The sequence below is a fragment of the Leguminivora glycinivorella genome, chromosome 13 (assembly GCF_023078275.1).
Source record: "Leguminivora glycinivorella isolate SPB_JAAS2020 chromosome 13, LegGlyc_1.1, whole genome shotgun sequence".
Taxonomy (NCBI): domain Eukaryota; kingdom Metazoa; phylum Arthropoda; class Insecta; order Lepidoptera; family Tortricidae; genus Leguminivora; species Leguminivora glycinivorella.
The window spans coordinates 9,569,402-9,588,655 of record NC_062983.1 but is presented as its reverse complement, the minus strand read 5'-3'; the positions used below and the strand labels follow the sequence as shown (position 1 = coordinate 9,588,655).

Below are 19,254 nucleotides of genomic sequence, written 5' to 3'. Positions count from 1 at the left end.
AGTGTGCTGAAAAATGTAAATTTCATAAAGTTTATGAATTTCAAAACCACATTAATGCGCTGAATCTAGCTACTCCAGGCTAATAGATGAGTCTCAGTTACATCTTCAAAAAGAACAAGTAAGGTGTCTAACTTATGCAATATTTTACTCAATTAGAATTTAGAGACGATTTTTTAAATCTAATCTAGTGATCCTGATCTTTATTCTTCGTTTAATTAAATTCGTTACAGTGCTGTATTTCTTTCATCATTAGTGCTTAAATAATCTGAAAGGACCTAATCTTAGTAATTACTGGTTAAACTCTATGTAATCTCGTTTAGAAGGATTATTAGGGCAACGTGCCTATGTAATTATGGCAGCAGAAGGCGCTAATGTATCATTATGGATAATCTTATTAGATGAAGCAATACTAATGAGTATTGTAGGTATTTGATGAACATTTGGTCCAGACATCTTTACTATCTTTAGTATCTTTACCCTCGGTAGCTTCAACAATTACACCATGTTTATCTATAAATGCTTTAATAAAAGTAATAAACGAAGTTAAACAATATTTCAAAGTATAAGTGTTAAATAATATTGATTAGATATTTTAGGAATGACATTGATCTTCAAGTTATGGTGGATCTATTAATAATTCCCACGATTGATGATGTTTCATTTCATTTTCCTAGCTAGAAAAATTCTACTGCTCATATAATGAATGAAAATAGTTTATTAGTACTCAGATGTTGTTTTTTAACTTTCCCAAAGTTATTTTTGTCTACATTTTAGCGCCTCATTCTTTATTGGATTCGCTAGCCGGAAATTGTTGGCACTTGCCAAATGGGCAGGATTTTTTTTCTTTTGTGAAATGCTCATATGTCTATTTACTTTGTTGATTAAGGCATAGTTATGCTATGAATTATTTACATTCAGTCCTACGCCCTTGAGTCAGTAATTATACGCAAATACGAGTCTTAATAATGGCAATATGTGGTTGTTTACTTCCACTGTTTACTCCGCGAATGATAGATATGGGAGATAGATTACAGAATCACGATACCATTTAGACTAAACTTAGCTGAATACTTGTTCCGTTTCTGAGCTGAGTTCAACGACTCGTCGAGGAGATGCTGTCACTAAAATAACTCCTTTCGTCGCGATCCTTATTTAAATTTAGGTATCCAGTATCCTATATGACAGCTGAAACAATTGCTGGTGTACGGAGTCGGACTAAGAATAACAACAGAGCATTTCCTTATAACAGTTGCTATATATTATCGCTGTCTTTTATATATTACGGAATATTACAACAATTATTATTATAATGTCCCACTTGTACTTTTATTACTAGGTACAGATTAGCTGGGTTTATGTGGTTATATGGTGGTGTTTTAAGAGCTATCTATTAGCAACAAACCTATGACTCAATTAGTAATTAAGAGATAGCAGCAAACCCCTGGTGTGAATATCATTCAACTGCAAATGATACCGCTTCCTTCCAACCACGATCACACCACCAGTGAGCGGACCGGTTATCTCTTCGCGTGCCCGTCGAATGAACGGCAGTCTTCGAAATTTATCGCCGGTTAGTAATCGCGACGTAATGATAGTAGGATCACACGAGCGGCCACCACAATGCAGCACGCCAAACATTTGATTATCACCCTTATATCACCGCAATAGGTGCGCGCACCGTGTCAATGGATAACGAACACCGCAAACAAGAGCGGCAGTGCGCCGTCGCCGGCCATTCGCGCCACAGACCTCGCCTCAACCGTACACGTTACTTACCGCCGACTAAACTCTCGCGATCAGCTGTTCCGACACCCAAACACGTGAAAATCACTACTGATAATATTGTTTAACAACAAGTACAGCGTTCCACCACCATGGTAAGCAGTGACAGTGAAGTGGATACAGTGTGTGTTTCGTTTCAAGTGCAGAATAATTGCGACACATAAGGAAGCGTAATTAAAACTAAAACTTGCGAGTTTGTCAACTTAATAAACCGGAGAGATAAGAGTTAATAGATCGTGGTCATTAAAAACACGGATTATGTAACTGTTCAGTGTGTTGTTGCCAATGTTTAAACTGAAATTATGCTTAAACTATTTCATGCGTCACAAATATATCGCGGTTGTCCACTCGTCGCAAAAATTCTTCGTCATTACAACGCGCCGTGCTAGCCCGAGTCAGTGTTAGTTTAAATTTCAATTCAATTATTTTGGACTCCGTCTTTCAGACGTCCAGTGCGTCGTCGTTGCATTTAAGAACATTAGCGTATGCGCTGACGCGTGTTGTTTGCAAGAAGCCGCTAAAATTAGCGCCCCGCGCCCCCCAGCCGGTTACATAACCACACCGCGGCCTTGACTCCCGCGCAACCGGCTCGCTATTGGCAGACTGATGCGCTTCGTTCTATAAATCGTGATCAAACTCATCAATGCCTACAAATCCTCCCATTGATCTCTTTATCAAACCGCAGAACCACTTTCAATTCGTTCCGCTGGAAACTTTTAAGAAGCCTTATCAGGTATCAATCTATTATCGATAGGTTTATTGTTTATACAATGAACTGTTTGTTATTCGATCTCTTTTATAACGAATGTGCATAATTCTAATACCGCAACTGGTGACGTGCGTTTTCAGTTCAGCTGTCTCAAATAATTTTCCTGTTCGGTTTCATTTCAGTCTTTAATGAAATTTATCTTTTATCCATTATATCATTCTATTTTTATTATTGCAGATTGCGTTATTTTTATCAGGACATTTTATTATCTCGACTTTATCTAATCTGTATAATCGACCTTCAAATACTTTCCAAAATCGCTTTATCATATTAGACAACAGTCTGGGTAGGCTTAGTATGACGAATATCAGTGCCGTCATAAAAGGGATAATTTTACATCCCATGTTATCGAAACTTATTTTATCAATAGTTTTCCACTTAGAACTATTTTTTGCTCGATATGTCTTGATAATGTTCATAAACAAACCAAAAGACTCATTTTACTCATTTTATATACGTAATTATATTTTATTTGTAGATTTTTTATTGACATAGTCTAGTATCAGCAATGGTAATTCACCTACATAACTTTACAGTAATAAAATAAACGGAGCTATAAAAGTGGTCGCGGTTTCTACGACAATTAAAATAACGTATTTCTATGTTTACGAATCTCGCCAGCTAGTTAAAGTCATCTGATGTCACGTCCTCGTTTCGGCAGATGCACATAATGTAATTGTTGAATTGTGTTGCCCCTCCGAATTGAACACAACGGATTACGGCCAAGGTCAACAGAACGGCAACCCTAGTACTTACACACCCGTATTTTTGCGCTGACACATTACAACTATTGTATTATATCCCCAGACGTTATTATGCTTACTACCTCTACTTTGTTTAACTCCGCGCCACAGTCTGCGTTCTATTTTTATTATGCATTTCGGGTAGGCTTGTCGGGACGGTTGGATTGGAATTTCTTAAACTGGCAATCGATACGGGCCTACACACGTAACGTTGCGCGCGCATACACTTTCACTACACTCCTGGTGAATGGCCTAAGTGGAGGAGAGAGCCTGCCCGAGGGTGGCTGCTGCAAGGTCATTACCAAGGCCGAACTTACAACCATACCCTCGTCTCTCTCCACCCTGATTCACAGCCATACTGTTATCCTTCTCAAATCTCTCCAAAAGTGCCGCGTAAATGCACTAACCAAAATAAATAAAACACTCCCCCGAATGGGTTTACGTCTAGCCTACGATGAGTCGACGGTTTGGAACGGTATTATGCCATTACAAATTAAGTTGGTTGAGTTTGCGATTCAGCTGATGTAAACATTCGTAATGATTAGATGTTTTTGTTATACTGGAACCGGTTCATATCAGATAATTCATATTGTTTTTCAGTTGCCATTTTAAATGAAGCTGTTGTTTTTTGTTAAAAATAGATACTGAAAATTGTATTAGTAGCTTTCCACGGAAGATCACACTGTATCTAAGGTCAATGAAAATAGCTGATCTCGTCAACAACATACAAGTTATCATATTAATGGTCTCGATTATTAACGCTGTGCGTATTACAGATTACAATTTATAGTGCTAGTTCAGTATATACTGACGCACATATCGAAAGGCCATTCGCGGGTCATCGGCGTTACTGGTCCAAAAGTAATTAATTAATCCTTACTGCAGTATTATCTGTTATCATCACATTATCGAGCTGGTTTCAGCTCAAATTAGCGCCGGCTCTCATACTGAGCGCACGCGTCTAAACAATTCTAAAAGTTAAATTGTTTGGAATACTTGAGCAAATTCACATCTTAATAACTTTAATCTTCGCGAGTTAATAGACTTTTAGAATTCTTTTCGAGTTTATAAATACTGATCTAAATTTATCGAAAATCAAATTTGTATTTTGTAAGTATTGAATTTAGTATATTTTACAAACACCAAAATTAGTTTCGAATGTTTTTGCTTGCTTGAGATATAATCCATGTTAATCGTCTTATATATACAGCAAGCCGTTTATTATAGGTATTCTAATTATCTTCATTATCACCTGCCTCCACAAGTGATGAAGATAACGGTCCTACGGGTAATACTGTTAATATATATTTACTACAACTTCCTTGTTTATCGCGTATGCACATAGCGCACTAAATATAATACAATAAGAATGCGTCGCAGCGCATTTTATTGCATATATTAAAGCCAATTGATGACTAATTTAATTGTTGTTATTTCCATATCTAACTTTAACTGTAGACTTATTACTGGTACCTAACTTTTCTGGTTAAGGTACTTGTTAGCTTAGCTCATCTCTCTCGTAGCCTTGGCTATTGTAAAAGTTTCCATGCTATTATAACGCGAAATCATCACTACTTAGTTCCTATTCATAAACATATTCTATTCACACCTCCAAGCCACTGCGACGCACATAGGTAAACAATTAAGACGTAAAATTATTGAGCTTGTCTAAAGGTCGCAAATTTTAAATAATCGGTGCTGCACTTGGATAAGAAACCACGTATTTTAGGTAGGATCTGCCTCTAGGGCGGTAATTTGCATTTTGTTTTGTCCACAGCGCTATAGAGTGCAAAGATGAGGTGTTCTCCGCGCACCAACTCCAACATGCGGACTTGAAGCCTGTACCAGTACCGCCTACCGCATTTGAGCCTCCAGCGAACGGAGCCATAGTAGCAGTGGTGCCTGCTACAGAAGAAATCTTTGCACCAAGGGAGAAAGACATGAACAAGGGTTATCTCTCACTGGCACAATCCAAGGGACATACAAGTGAGTTGCTGTTTCTAAAGCTTAAAATTTTTGCTGAATTTCATTAAATACAATTTTTCAAAATGATTTGTTGGTGATTTTTGACCATCTATGTTTATTTTCAGTGCTTAAAGACGAGCCTGATGAGGAGGATCTTACTTATCTGGCGCCCACGGCCGGTGACACTTGCATCCCACTGGAGAACAGTCCGTTTGATATGTTCGATGACTTTATTCTTAGCGACAATTACTGCAGCCTCTTAGGCGATGACCTTGCTAATGGTTCACCTGTGGACTCCTTAACTGCTGATTCTTTATTGATGTCCTCACCTGAACCTCAGGTAATAACATCACTAATATATTTTTCATAATGATTTAAAATTTTCGCGGAATTGTGTCTAATGTTCTATTTATTTCAGGAGAGTGACTCGTCATGTGAACAGTCGTCAATATTGACAGAACTTTCTCTGGATGCTTTAGATAGCGTAAGGTCAGACAACGACATAGACGATGGACACTCACCGTTCATCCCCCTCACCGATGAGTTGCCAGTATTGGAGCCGGCGGTCATGTGGGCCGCGTTCCCAGACAACGTCAGCATGGCTAGACCACAGCCGACTAACACACAGACGCAACAGAGCGCTTCGCCGGCCCCGGCGCTACAGCGCCTCTTAGCCGCGCCACCCACAGGCCCTCCCCCACAAGATCTCATTACAAGCATATACTCAGATCAAGGTACTTTACGTCCCAGTTCAATATAAATTTGAAATACATTGACTGAAAGAACGTCTTTTGAATTTATTTTTGTTCCACAGGATTAATACCAAGCAGAAGCGTGTCGTCATGGGAGACTGGCGTCAAACGCGTGTTGAACCAAGATGAGGAGCCGCGGGCCAAACGTGCCAAGCGCAGCCCGTCCCCGGCTCTAGAAGTGCGGAGCACGCCGTCCTCGAGCGTCCTCATGAACCTCCTGGTGAGCGGCTGCGATGTGGACGCCGGCTACATCTGCATGGTGCAGTGCCGGCCCCGCCAAAAACTTAAGGCCTGAGGCTCTGCTCCCAAAAATATATAAACTGTGATAATGCGCGTCCAGTGTTCACTCGATAGTTGCCTCCAAGCGTTTATACCTGATCTTTTGTCACGAGACTTATCTGGCCGAATTTTTAAATTTTGTAGACGTAATATAATTTGATAACCCAGCACCCGATTAAGTGAAGGTCGCGTGAACTTTCCATATCTAATTATCCGTATGAAGCTGTAAAACGTGCCCCTCGGCCAGATTAAAGTCTGCGATGGCAATTGAGATGTTTTAAGCACCGGGCAAACGGTGAAGTGTACGGCTGGGTAGTGTAGTAATCTTCCACAGACTTGCAATAATGTGCTTTCGCCTGCGGGCGTTAAACAGACTCAGTTTTAGGTGATATGTATATAATGGTGTAAGTTTGAAAGCAATTTCGTTTTAGTCGTTTAGTGCTTAAGTTAACGTGCGCATATCTTGGTGGTTAAGTGATTAACTATTGGTTGGTTCCTAGAGTAGTTGCCGGGGTGACACCCGGCTATCTGCCGCGCACTCAGTCTTATGTTTGTAGTATGAGCCGAGTCAATACTAATTCTAGTTTTACTGTCAGAAGTAACGCTATTTATTTTTTATTGTAAGTTAAACTAAGTTATCGTTACCTTATTGTAGGTATTTTTTTACATCGAGGTATTTCGACCGAGTCGATACTGAGTTTTTCTTCGACTATTTCGTTACGCGTTTTATTTCTAAAGTCTACTTTAGAATGAGTAGTTTTAGGCAGTTCTGAACACTAGTTGGTTGTATAAAGACTATTTCCACTGCCAAATGATACAAAGTACAATTAAGAACACAGTATAGTTTTCAATATAAGTATGGATTTTTGGTTATATACATATACAAAGGTTACAAAAATAGGATAGATTTTGGACATATAGTATTGTCGAGAATTTGTATTTTAGTTTTTATGGATCTAAAGCATTGTTAGTTGTTTTATATTTCACTACTAGAATATATGGGGTCATACATTGGTATTTTATGTGGGGCGATCTGAATGATGCTAGCACATAGCTAGTGCATAGAAAATACTCGAAATGTAGCGCTTCGCATTGTCATTAACTTATCAAATTTTTAAAAGACGTATTTGTGTAGATATAAATAGATCAAATCATCGTTGTTATAAAATAACTATATGGTCTAACTGGACGATGTTCTAGAAGAATAATATATTTTTCTCGATTAATAAAATATTTGCAGAGCAACTGAAAGAATCACCATATATATTTATTGAAAAATAAATCAAGAGTAATACTTGTAAAAGGTGCATGTTGATTTTTATTACCGTTATCCTATCCTGACATTCCTGCCTTCCCACCGTATTGGCTTTTATGGTATTGAAAATATTCACTGAAAAGTAGTTAGTTGTCATAAATAAAAGTTAAACTATAGATTCTTTTTTATAATAAGGGTATCCGTTGGCTCGTTGGGTGGACGACATTTGAAAAACTGCGGGGCATTTCTGGATGAGATTAGCTCAGGACCGGGATGGCGTACACGAAGGGAGGCCTATGCTCAGCAGTGGGCGATTAATGGCTGAAATGATGATGATGATGAATAAAGGTTTATTAACGCTTTTACGATGCTAGTTATTATTTAATGGAAAATACCACAATGTCGTAAGTGTGCTTTTACAAACGTTACATAATTACTAGTAAGTAAACATTCACGCGCAACGCAAGTGACAAATGCTTTGAAAACATTGTCATTTTATAATAGGCTAGAACTTGTCTTTAATAGGCTAGTTTCCTATACTTAAAATAAAATATTTTATGCAACGCACGAAATAAAACACCACATAATAAGAAGAAAACTATGGACAGTAGTTATGTATAAACATAATTTCTATTTAATAAGTCAAAGAGAAAGATATAAAGTAAATGAATTGACTGTGACATCACTCCTCAGTATTTCATAGTAATTCCATATTAGCAAATCGTTTTGACAGTTCTTAAAAAGAAGCTGATTTGACTAGTAGGACACTAGCCTATTGGTGACTTTATGCACTATCTACAAATTATAAGTTGGAAATTCACAGAGCTACGTTTTTATTATTACTTACATACATATTTTTTAACACAGTCACCGACGCCTTCGAATTATAGCGTGTTAATCTTCGAATAATTACTTATGTAAATCATATTATTATGATTTCTAAGAACATTACTAAGAGCTCTTTATCCTGTAGTTTCTCACGCTATATTCTGTTATCGACAAAGAAATTTATGAAGTAAAATTTCACAATAGACGTTTGCGCGAAACTGTTAAATTATGAATCAGGAAATCACCAAACAACAGGCGTAGGCTTCCAAAGGATCTGTTTTCATGATAGGTACATCCTATTTATAACAATTATGGAAATAAGACACTTATGAAACATTGACGTCGAAGAAAATTAACGAATTCCGATAACTGTTTTTGTGAGTATGAAAACTATAAACTTATTTAGGCGGAGAATACTCTCAGCTAAAATGTATAAAATAAAAGTCTAAATCGATTACCACTCGTCCCTGCTCGACAAAAAACGCATTTAATCGATTTATTGGACCTAAGTTAGGAAAAGAATTGGTACGGAGCACTAAAAGTGTATTAGTCTACGAATCAAATTTAAAATGCACAGTCACGTACAAACAACTTGTGAATCCCGTAACTCTTTATTCGCCCACATAAGAACTATGGGACATATTCTTATGTGCAACTTATGCACCCATATTTTTATACTGTAATCCTAAGAGAAACATTGCGTTTATATTATACCTAAATATTTTTCATATCAAGTTCCGAGAACTCACAGTACAAGAGCGTAAGTAGTTTTCACCTAGTCATAGTCAACGCTGGCACGTTCATTCTCCAGGGTAATCTGTACAAAAGTTTTTTCATCACTAGAACACCAGCTGTCACACCAAGCATACTAAGTTACGAAATGTTGTGCTAATACATTTACTATCTCATTTTTAGGGTTCCGTAGTCAACTAGGAACAGTAGGAATCCTTATAGTTTCGCCATGTCTGTCTGTCCGTCTGTCTGTCTGTCCGTCCGTCCGTCCGTCCGTCCGTCCGTCCGTCCGTCCGTCCGTCCGTCCGTCCGACCGTCCGTCCGTCCGTCCGTCCGCGGATAATCTCAGTAACCGTTAGCACTAGAAAGCTGAAATTTGGTACCAATATGTATATCAAATACGCCAACAAAGTGCAAAAATAAAAAATGGAATAAATGTTTTATTAGGGTACCCCCCCCGCCCCCCCCTACGTGTAAAGTTGGGGCTGATATTTTTTTTTCATTCCAACCCCAACGTGTGATATATTGTTGGATAGGTATTTAAAAATGAATAAGGGTTTACTAAGATCGTTTTTTGATAATATTCATATTTTCGGAAATAATCGCTCCTAAAGGAAAAAAAGTGCGTCCCCCCCCCTCTAACTTTTGAACCATATGTTTAAAAAATATGAAAAAAAACACAAAAGTAGAACTTTATAAAGACTTTCTAGGAAAATTGTTTTGAACTTGATAGGTTCAGTAGTTTTTGAGAAAAATACGGAAAACTACGGAACCCTACACTGAGCGTGGCCCGACACGCTCTTGGCCGGTTTTTTGCACCTTACATAATTCTAGATTAAAATCTGCGAAGGTTTATGGCGTAATAATTTTTTTGATTTGTTGGTTTGTAATTTTGTGGGAAACCCTTAAAAGAAACAATCCTTTCATCCGACCCTCGGGCGTTATGGGCTTGGTAGGTAGCAATTGTAGTAAAAAGGGCATTGACGCCTGAAATTCTGGCTGCCCTTCTGTCCTTCTCATAATAGCCCTTATATACGACGTTGAACACAATTGAGTGTGTTTTCGGAGATAGCGCTTACATAAAAGTTATCTGACTTATTGGAATGTTATTTTATACATAAATACTTATATTGACAGACTAATACCACTGTCAAAAGTTAAGCCGACTTCGTAACTGACGGATAAATCCCCAATTCATCTGGCGACCGGTCTGGCGCAGTCGGTAGTGACCCTGCCTGCTACGCCGCGGTCCCGGGTTCGAATCCCGGTAAGGGCATTCATTTGTGTGATGAGCACACAGATATATGTTCCTGAGTCATGGATGTTCTTCTATGTATATAAGTATTTATATATTATATATATCGTTGTCTGAGTACCCACAACACAAGCCTTCTTGAGCTTACCGTGGGCCTCAGTCAATCTGTGTAAGAATGTCCTTATAATGTTTATTTATTATTTATTTTATTATTTATTATTATAATTCATCGACTGTAGAAAAGAAAACGTGGATCCGAAAAACTGACCGGCATCAAAGTCAGTTGGTATGTTGTTGGCGAGATGTTGCGTGCAATATTTTTGACACAAATACACATTTTATTTTAATTAAAGATGGACCTGCAGTTAATATCGGAATCTTTAAATTAGTGTAAGGCATTCGCCGATAAGGGCCGCAATCTGAGTAAGATCCCTGGGGAGTGATCGCAAAGCCTACAGCGTAAGCCCCCTTAACTACACTGGCGTCTATTACTGCTTTAGGTATATAAGCCTTAAGGCTGTGTGCCTTTGATAATGATAACGTTTGGAAAAATACCTTATTTAATGAAGTCTACTGGAGGGTATGCTTTTGTCTCAAGGATTTTATGAGTAATCTCTAAAATACTTGGACAAAGTAGACAAGTTACAAATATCTGTAATAAACGCTCCGTCGTATCGTAGTTTTGTCGTCAACCATTTTAGCTTGTGCTAGGCCGGGCCGGAAGAACTAATACTAAACAACTAATAGCGGATTTCACTACAGTAGGATTATGCTTGCAACTTTTTTATGAATCACCTTTTTTTCTTGATTTAAGAGAAACTGGTGTTGAGATAAATAGCGGTAGGTGTCAGCTAGGATTGAAACCACTACATCATCAACAGCTGCTTTCTCGAAGATAAAATTGCCTTCAAATAACGCTAGAAAGTTACACAACAATACTCACTAGTTTTTGTTTTGGTACCAAACAAAAATATTGATCGTTAAGTCGAGCTACCAAAATGGAGCCTTAAATATGTGCTGATTCGGTTTATCACGCTCGGCGCGGCGCTGTAGGTATTACGTAGACCTGATTAATTAAAGATTTATAGGTTTTATGAGGGCTGTTCACTTAGTAACCTTGATAGGTCATATACCTATTCCAGTATCTTTACGTCTTTGGCTCTTGCTATTATGTTAGACTTATAGGCACATGTTCGAAGTCGAACTAATGAGTAATGAGCGAGGAAAGGTTAGGTTATAATTTATTTAGGTACTGGCCTCGAATCTGATGTAAATAACAGGAAGTTCGAAATGGCTTCCTAAATTCCGAGAGTTCCCAATAAAAAAGTAGTTAAACGGAGGTTTTCACGACAAACAATTAAAAACTTCGCTTTCCTGCGTTAAAAGCAGTATTTAGTGTCCTACCTATAAATTTTAGAAGACTTTCTTTTGGTTATTGATTAGAATTTACATAGACTGAGATACAAACATGAAATTTTATTAAAATCAGGATACTTAATAAAAAAAACTCTATTCCAAGAAGGCGTAGGCAGAGTAAATGTAACTTCTCAAGTTTCAATGACACTTTTAGCAATAAAGGGGTTGAAGGAGAACGAAATCGTAATCTAAATTCGTTCTCTAAAATCAGTGGATCCATGCTAAGCCGTATCTTAATGAAACCTCTGCAGAACAACTTACATACATTACTGGGATATTCTTTAAAATCTCTAAAAATATATCCCGCAGTTACGCTTATATCATAAAACACATAGGATAAGCGCTTATTTCTGGCCCATGTTGGTTATTAATAATTCCATTTTAGCGTCGTAAACTTGGGTTTACTAATGCTAACACCTGTCCAGCGAATTTCGTTATAATGAAAATGCCAAGATCGCGATGGCCTACAATAATAAAATTCTAGAGTTTTTATTACTGTCCTAGAACATCATTTTATTACGGTGACGCGAAGCTACACTAATTGTATTAGCAAAATACTGGCTTAGACAATGTTCATAGATAGGTAATAACATTTTTTCAAGTTTTATTTCTTTTTTTAATTGGATTATTTATGCTTTTTGTTATCTATTTTAAGGTTAACAAGGTTTGTACGTGGTTGAAAAAGTTTGTTTTATGTAAAGAAAAGTGATAAAACGACGACAACAACGTATATGGTACAACCTGCAATTATTTTTTTCAGAAAATTGCACCTTACCCATCAACGTACAAGGTGCTATCTGCTACAAAAAAAAATCGCAGATAGCACCTTGTACGTTGTTGTCGTCGAAAAAGTGACTAAAATTTCTAATAACCTAAACACAAAATTAAAATTTTGAAAAACTCCCGACCGCGACATAGTGGACCGATTTTCATGACATGAAACATGGCTAAGAACACTCCCGACTAATTCAGCTTCCAAATAAAAAAAAAATTAAATCTAAATCGGTTCATCCGTTCGGGAGCTACGATGCCAGAGACAGACACACACACAAACAGACAGATACGTCAAATTTAAAACACCCGTCGTTTTTGCGTTGAGGATTAAAAATAATTACATTTAAAATGTCGAACAGCCAAGCAAGGAAGCAAAGCGATTCATTTGTAGAACAATCAATAAGCAGTCGCGCCAATATACTCTAAATGCACTCTATTAGAGCGCGTCACTTTAATAGAAACAAACACATATGTAATCAATGGAATCTGTGTCAATGGACAAATACCAGCACATACCTCCTACGACGTTATACTTACACAGTATACATTGTAGCTATGATATATTAGGTACCTAAATACCTAACCCCTTATTCATAAACGAACTCTAAAGTTATCAAGCCGATAAAGTTCGTTTGTCCCTTTCCGACGTATTGGTGTGATAGAAAAGGACAAACGAACTTTATCGGCTTGATAACTTTATTAGAGTTCGTTTATGAATAAGGGGGATATTGTTTATGAAAATATTAGCTGCGCAACTTTTGGAAAAAAAGCTAAAAAAAAATAATTCTAATACCAATAAGTGGGTTTACGTTAAAGACACTCTTTTCAGCGTCGAAACTATAATCGCAGGCCACGTCTTTGCCTTTGGCTAGTCTGTGGTCAAGAGCAAGCCCATTTATATATTAAAAAAAACCGGCCAAGAGCGTGTCGGGCCACGCTCAGTGTAGGGTTCCGTAGTTTTCCGTATTTTTCTCAAAAACTACTGAACCTATTATGTTCAAAACAATTTTCCTAGAAAGTCTTTATAAAGTTCTACATTTGTGATTTTTTCATATTTTTTAAACATATGGTTCAAAAGTTAGAGGGGGGGGGACGCACTTTTTTTTCCTTTAGGAGCGATTATTTCCGAAAATATTAATATTATCAAAAAACGATCTTAGTAAACCCTTATTCATTTTAAAATACCTATCCAACAATATATCACACGTTGGGGTTAGAATGAAAAAAAAATATCAGCCCCCACTTTACATGTAGGGGGGGTACCCTAAAAAAACATGTTTTCCCATTTTTTATTTTTGCACTTTGTTGGCGTGATTGATATACATATTGGTACCAAATTTCAGCTTTCTAGTGCTAACGGTTACTGAGATTATCCGCGGACGGACGGACGGACGGACGGACGGACGGACGGACGGACGAACAGACAGACATGGCGAAACTATAAGGGTTCCTAGTTGACTACGGAACCCTAAAAAGCGGGCGTCTAAACGCTAAAAGTGTTGTCTTATTTATTTATTTATTTTGCTAGCCTGGTTTAGTATCCCACTGCTGGACAAAGGCTTCCCCTAGCTTCTTCCACTCAACCCTGTTGTTTGTGTAACCCTGCCATCCCTTATATAAAGATCGACAACAAAATTATAGAATAGAAAAGCAAAAAACATGGTAGGCGTGTACAGTGCATGAGCTTTCAAAAAGGCCTGGATTTTAGAGCGATAAAAAATAAGATAAGTCAGTGACCATTTTGATTTCACCCGTAAACAGAAGACCCTTTTGAAATCTCACTTTATGTATGTACTTACTAGTAATAGATGTAAATTCCTATGTCTAAATCCGGGAACAAAATTTAGGAAGTACCTATAAAAGTCGGTGTCTCCATCTAAAACCGCGAAGTCATCCGCAGCCGGCATTTCGAAGAATACCTGTGTAAATGTTTCCATATATATCGCGCACTTGTAATATGTAAATACGAGTAGGTAGAACAGTGAATATTTTCAATGCCAAGGTTAAGCCGATATCGCCAATACCCGATACCTATTTATTACATAGCAACATGCACCTATTTACATTAAGATTAGTCAGAGATTAGGTATGGTCTAGATTTGAATAACTTGCTGAAACAACTCAAATGAATTGCTCCAAAATAATGCAGATTTTAATAACGTGACTAGATCATATAATGGATCATTTTATGATGTGCCAATCTATAAAATGATCACCATGTCTACATATGCGTTTTATGAACTGAACAAATTGCACCTGGGCACGACATTATCGCATCTCAGATCTCGCTATTGATAATTATAATAAAATCTTTTGTCAACATTTAGCATTCGTCACTTAGGTATCTATCTGTATAAAATTATCAATTATTGACCCCAGAATTGAACGATAAACGTTACTATAGATATAACCAAAGAAGCTACTTTGACTTGAATAAAAATAGTAATTGCTTCATACGGTACGAACTTCGAATTCGATAACACGAAGGCGTCGAATGTTTTATGTTGATAAAGGGTATCATTTGTATTATAAAAGCTCTTCGGTCTCCAATATTTACTTCTGTCTGAGTCGTATCCGTGAGTTGTCTAAAATGATTAGGGTTTTGGAAATATGTTCTTCAATTACCGCCTTTCTCTATGTCATAGAGACGATACCATTTCACACGACTTTAACATCTCACGGATACTTTAAGCTCACTCAAATATGAAATACTAATGTATATTATCGTATGTATTCCAGGACGAACCGCAGCCGATGCAGGTGAAGCCGGGCCAGTATAGGTTGGTGGTCAACCAGGAGATCCCGATCAACAACATCATCCCCGTACCGGTCATGAACCTCATGCAGAAGCAACCCCCGAAACCCATACACAACTCAAACCTCATACCTAACTCCAATCTTATACCCAAATCTAACATGATACACTCAAACTTGATTCCCACATCCAACTTGATACCCAAGTCAAACATGATACCGACCCCAAATCTGATACATAACGTCACTAACCCTATGTCTCCACTTACACTTAGTATAGGGAGCCCGATGTACTCGCTTCCGTCGAGTCCTAATACTCCCAATTACAGCCCAGCCATGAGTCCCGCGCAAAGGGAGCGCGTGCTGAGCCCCTATCGCTCCCAATCTGTGTCGCCCGTCGGCAAATTCAAGCAAATGTACAGCCCCGGCAGACTCCTGTCGCCCATAGGCGTCATACACGGCAGCGACCCGTATCTAACCAATAAAATGGCGCCAAGTCCTAATTACCCGCAACAAGTCGACATGATCATAGACAACAACATAGCTCTTACATCGAACGACTTCTGGCCCGATACAGAGATGCTGACGGAAACCAATCTTCTTGAAGCATTAGACGACGTCAAACTCGTCTAGAACTTGATATTTCAGAGTGATTTCTCAGTCGATAGCGGAATCATAACACCAAAAATATGATGCTATCAAATCACGAGAATCCCTGAACCCATTCGCGTTCCGTACGCGAAATGTTTGACATTTTATTCGGGGTTTCATTTTTGTAGAAATCACTCTAGCGTACGCAGGGTCGGAAAGGGTAGGAACACTAGGAACAATAAAATACCAAACGGATTCCGGATAATTGTAAAACCAACAGCATTATATTTTCACAGAGCGTACAAGTAGGTACGGTACGGAATAGGTAACCTTTCAGTACTCAGCACAGTAACTCCTTACAGTAGATTTTTTTTTTCAGAACCCCATTATTTTGTAACTCATTAAAAGTTTGCTTGATATCTAGTTACATTATTTTAAAGCTAATCTTCTAAAAAAGTACCAAATTTAAAGAGCAGGAATTAATGCAAACTTGCGAAAAATCGTTGCAAAATACCGGAATCCAAAATGACGTAACAATAAACATGTGACTTAGCAGGAAAAGTTCGTAATCGTAAGGACTGTAATAACGCTGTCAAATATATTTTTCAGTACAGATGGTCGTTTTTTTACGCACTAGTTCGAGAAGTGGTTCATTATATGCCAGGTCGAAACTTCGGAGGCTCATCTGTACTGAAAAACGTCGTACGATACACGTGCAAAAAGGAAATTCGTAACTCGTGTCGATTTAAAACACTACCTTCGGTCGTGTTTTAATTTATCGCCACTCGTTTCTAACTTCCTTTTTTACGCACTTGTATCGTAATGTACTATTAATTTTAGCATAATGAAAAACAGCGTAATTTTATATGTTTAAGAGATCTTTATATTCTTTATAGTATCGGCCATATATGGTGCATCTAATGGATGACTAGCAATGAAACCTTGAGAGGTAATCAAGAGAATCTTATTTGCAGCATTATTCAATTAAATGAGCTCTGACATCAATATGTCGGTTTTATCCTCCAATAGATTAAAAACATTTGAAGAAAATTGGCGTATGATTTTACTTATTAGTGTCATAAATACTTATTTAAAGTACGAGGTCTCATATTTTCATATTTTTATAACGAATTGAAGTAAATTATAGGGTACGTTACATTCGTAATTTAAGATGTCGTATTGTACGTGACCGTCATTGTAATGTACTGGAAAATATATTATTATTAAATGTAGACAAAGAAGGTAAAAAATGTAAGTTTTATTATACACATCTGTTAAAATGCACTTATAATAATTTGTTTGATCAAAAATCGTATACTCATTTAGTATTTTAAGGATTATATATTTTGTTACGACGGTGTCGTACCGGTTCTACATGTAATAATTGTTATTTAAACAAAGATTATTTTGGCATGATAGTTTTATATATTGGGTTAGGTATATCCTTGCGATCTATAACAAAAAAGGTTACAAAAACTTTTATATGTAACAATTGTAACATTATTAACATCAAATAGTCTGACCAAAATATACGTATCAGCTAAAATTGTGCAATATGTATTCAATCCTTTCCTAAGATCAATAGAACTGGGGGGCTACCATGAAGTGCTAAAGCTGTTCAGTTTAGGTTGAGAGGGAGGGACGGAGCTATGGAACTGCTATGGCTTCGTCCCTTTCTCTCAACCTAAACTGAACGGCTTTAGCACTTCATAGTAACCCCCCAGAAACGTGTAATACTAAGAAAATAAATGGAATGTTTAAAAAAATGTGTCATTATGGGTGTCCCGACCATAGACCAATATGTATACTTAGTCTTAATAAAAAGAAGTATATCGATGATTAAGAAGTTGTCTCTTCTTATAACATTTTCTTCTAAAAATATCTGAAGCTAACTATTTCCTACACAACTTTGAATCAATACTTCTGTCTAGGCTCGAATAACAGCTGTGGTTATTTATCTTCTGTTACCTACTAGTATTACATAATTTTGTAAGTACGCCTGTCCACAGAATGTACACATCAACACAAGTACAATCTATGAATATGATTATAAACCTACAGCTAAATATTTATCGCAAATAAATGCAATTTTCATTTGTAAACATTATCTCGTTGGTTATATTAATTAAGTTAATTTAAGATAGTTTTAAGATTTGATTGTTTAATAATGTTTTATAAAGTGGACATAGATAAGCATTTTATCGTTGGTGTTATGGATGCTCGCCTGATTGTCAAAGATATCGATTTTGGACTATGGACATTAATTATCTTATAAATAAGAGTAATCATAAATGTTAACCACACTAGGTATAAAGGAGGAATGGGGAGGCCCAAATCATTGGTCGCAATCCCTATTGAGAGAATAAAACATACTGCCAATTTTCATGTCTAACATATAACTAAAATAAGTTTCTAGTACCTATACGGATTATATTAAGAATTATACTGAACATTATGAAGCTAATTCTTTGTGAATTATTTCAAACTACGTCTGCCTTGTGCCATACAGCATTTTGTTCTCTACCTTCTGATCCTGACTTGTGATTAAATGGCGAATTATATATCAAATTTTGGAATTATATTGAAACTAAATTGTAAATAAAATTCAAATTGTTTTATAAAATACACGAGTATTTAGATATTAAATTTATTGACTTTGATTGTTGTTTTAATTATAATCTTTAATAAAAGTAGCTACAGAGCCTGGCAAAAAATATTAGAAACAAATAGGGGCCGCCACCGTCAACCGTTTTGCATGTAGCAACTATTGAGTCACTTGTAGGAGAATATTAAGTGTTAATATTTTGTTCCATTTCTACTCTTTTTTTGCCAAACTGTAATTCAAAATAGAAGCCACAAAAATGTCTGTTGAACTATTAACTAGTGAACAAATAAAAAATAGCTCTTATCGCCGGCTGTACCTTTCTTTCAACAGTCGTCTACTGCTCCCCGAGACGTTTTTAAATATCCCTTACTCGATGGGGATACGACGTTTCATAACAGAGTGCCTATGACCACCTTTCTGCTCCATCATCAGATCGGCTCCATGATGCCATAATATTGCATTGTCACGTGATTTACATACGTGTGCAAAATTTCAGCTCAATCGGAAACCGGGAAGTGGGTCAAATTTAGCTTCTACGTTTTGACCCAAACTATTATCAGTTAAATAACAGCTTGTAAAAATGAAATCAGATAGTGTGGATCAATATATGGTGTACCTAAAATTAACAAGGACAAAATAATCTTAGTCAAGGGTCGGCTGCACTAAACCGACAGTTAGGTACATAGGTACCTACCGCACACACTATCGCAAATTTTTTTGTATGGGAATTTCTATAGAATTCTGCTGCGTGAAG

General features: G+C 37.0%; 1 protein-coding gene across 4 annotated transcripts in view; it reads left to right on the top strand.

Moving 5' to 3' along the window:
- Positions 1-16,121, top strand: part of LOC125232824 (hypoxia-inducible factor 1-alpha-like) — a 125,244-nt gene extending 109,123 nt beyond the window's left edge. For all 4 annotated transcript variants that reach the window (XM_048138615.1, XM_048138612.1, XM_048138614.1 and 1 more), the window contains 5 exons: positions 5,072-5,280; positions 5,385-5,599; positions 5,678-5,993; positions 6,074-6,231; positions 15,290-16,121. In XM_048138615.1, coding sequence (XP_047994572.1) covers positions 5,072-5,280; positions 5,385-5,599; positions 5,678-5,993; positions 6,074-6,231; positions 15,290-15,937 — 1,546 coding nt within the window. In that variant the 3' untranslated portion in view covers positions 15,938-16,121. The remainder of the gene's footprint in view (positions 1-5,071; positions 5,281-5,384; positions 5,600-5,677; positions 5,994-6,073; positions 6,232-15,289) is intronic.
- Positions 16,122-19,254: the final 3,133 nt, after the last annotated feature.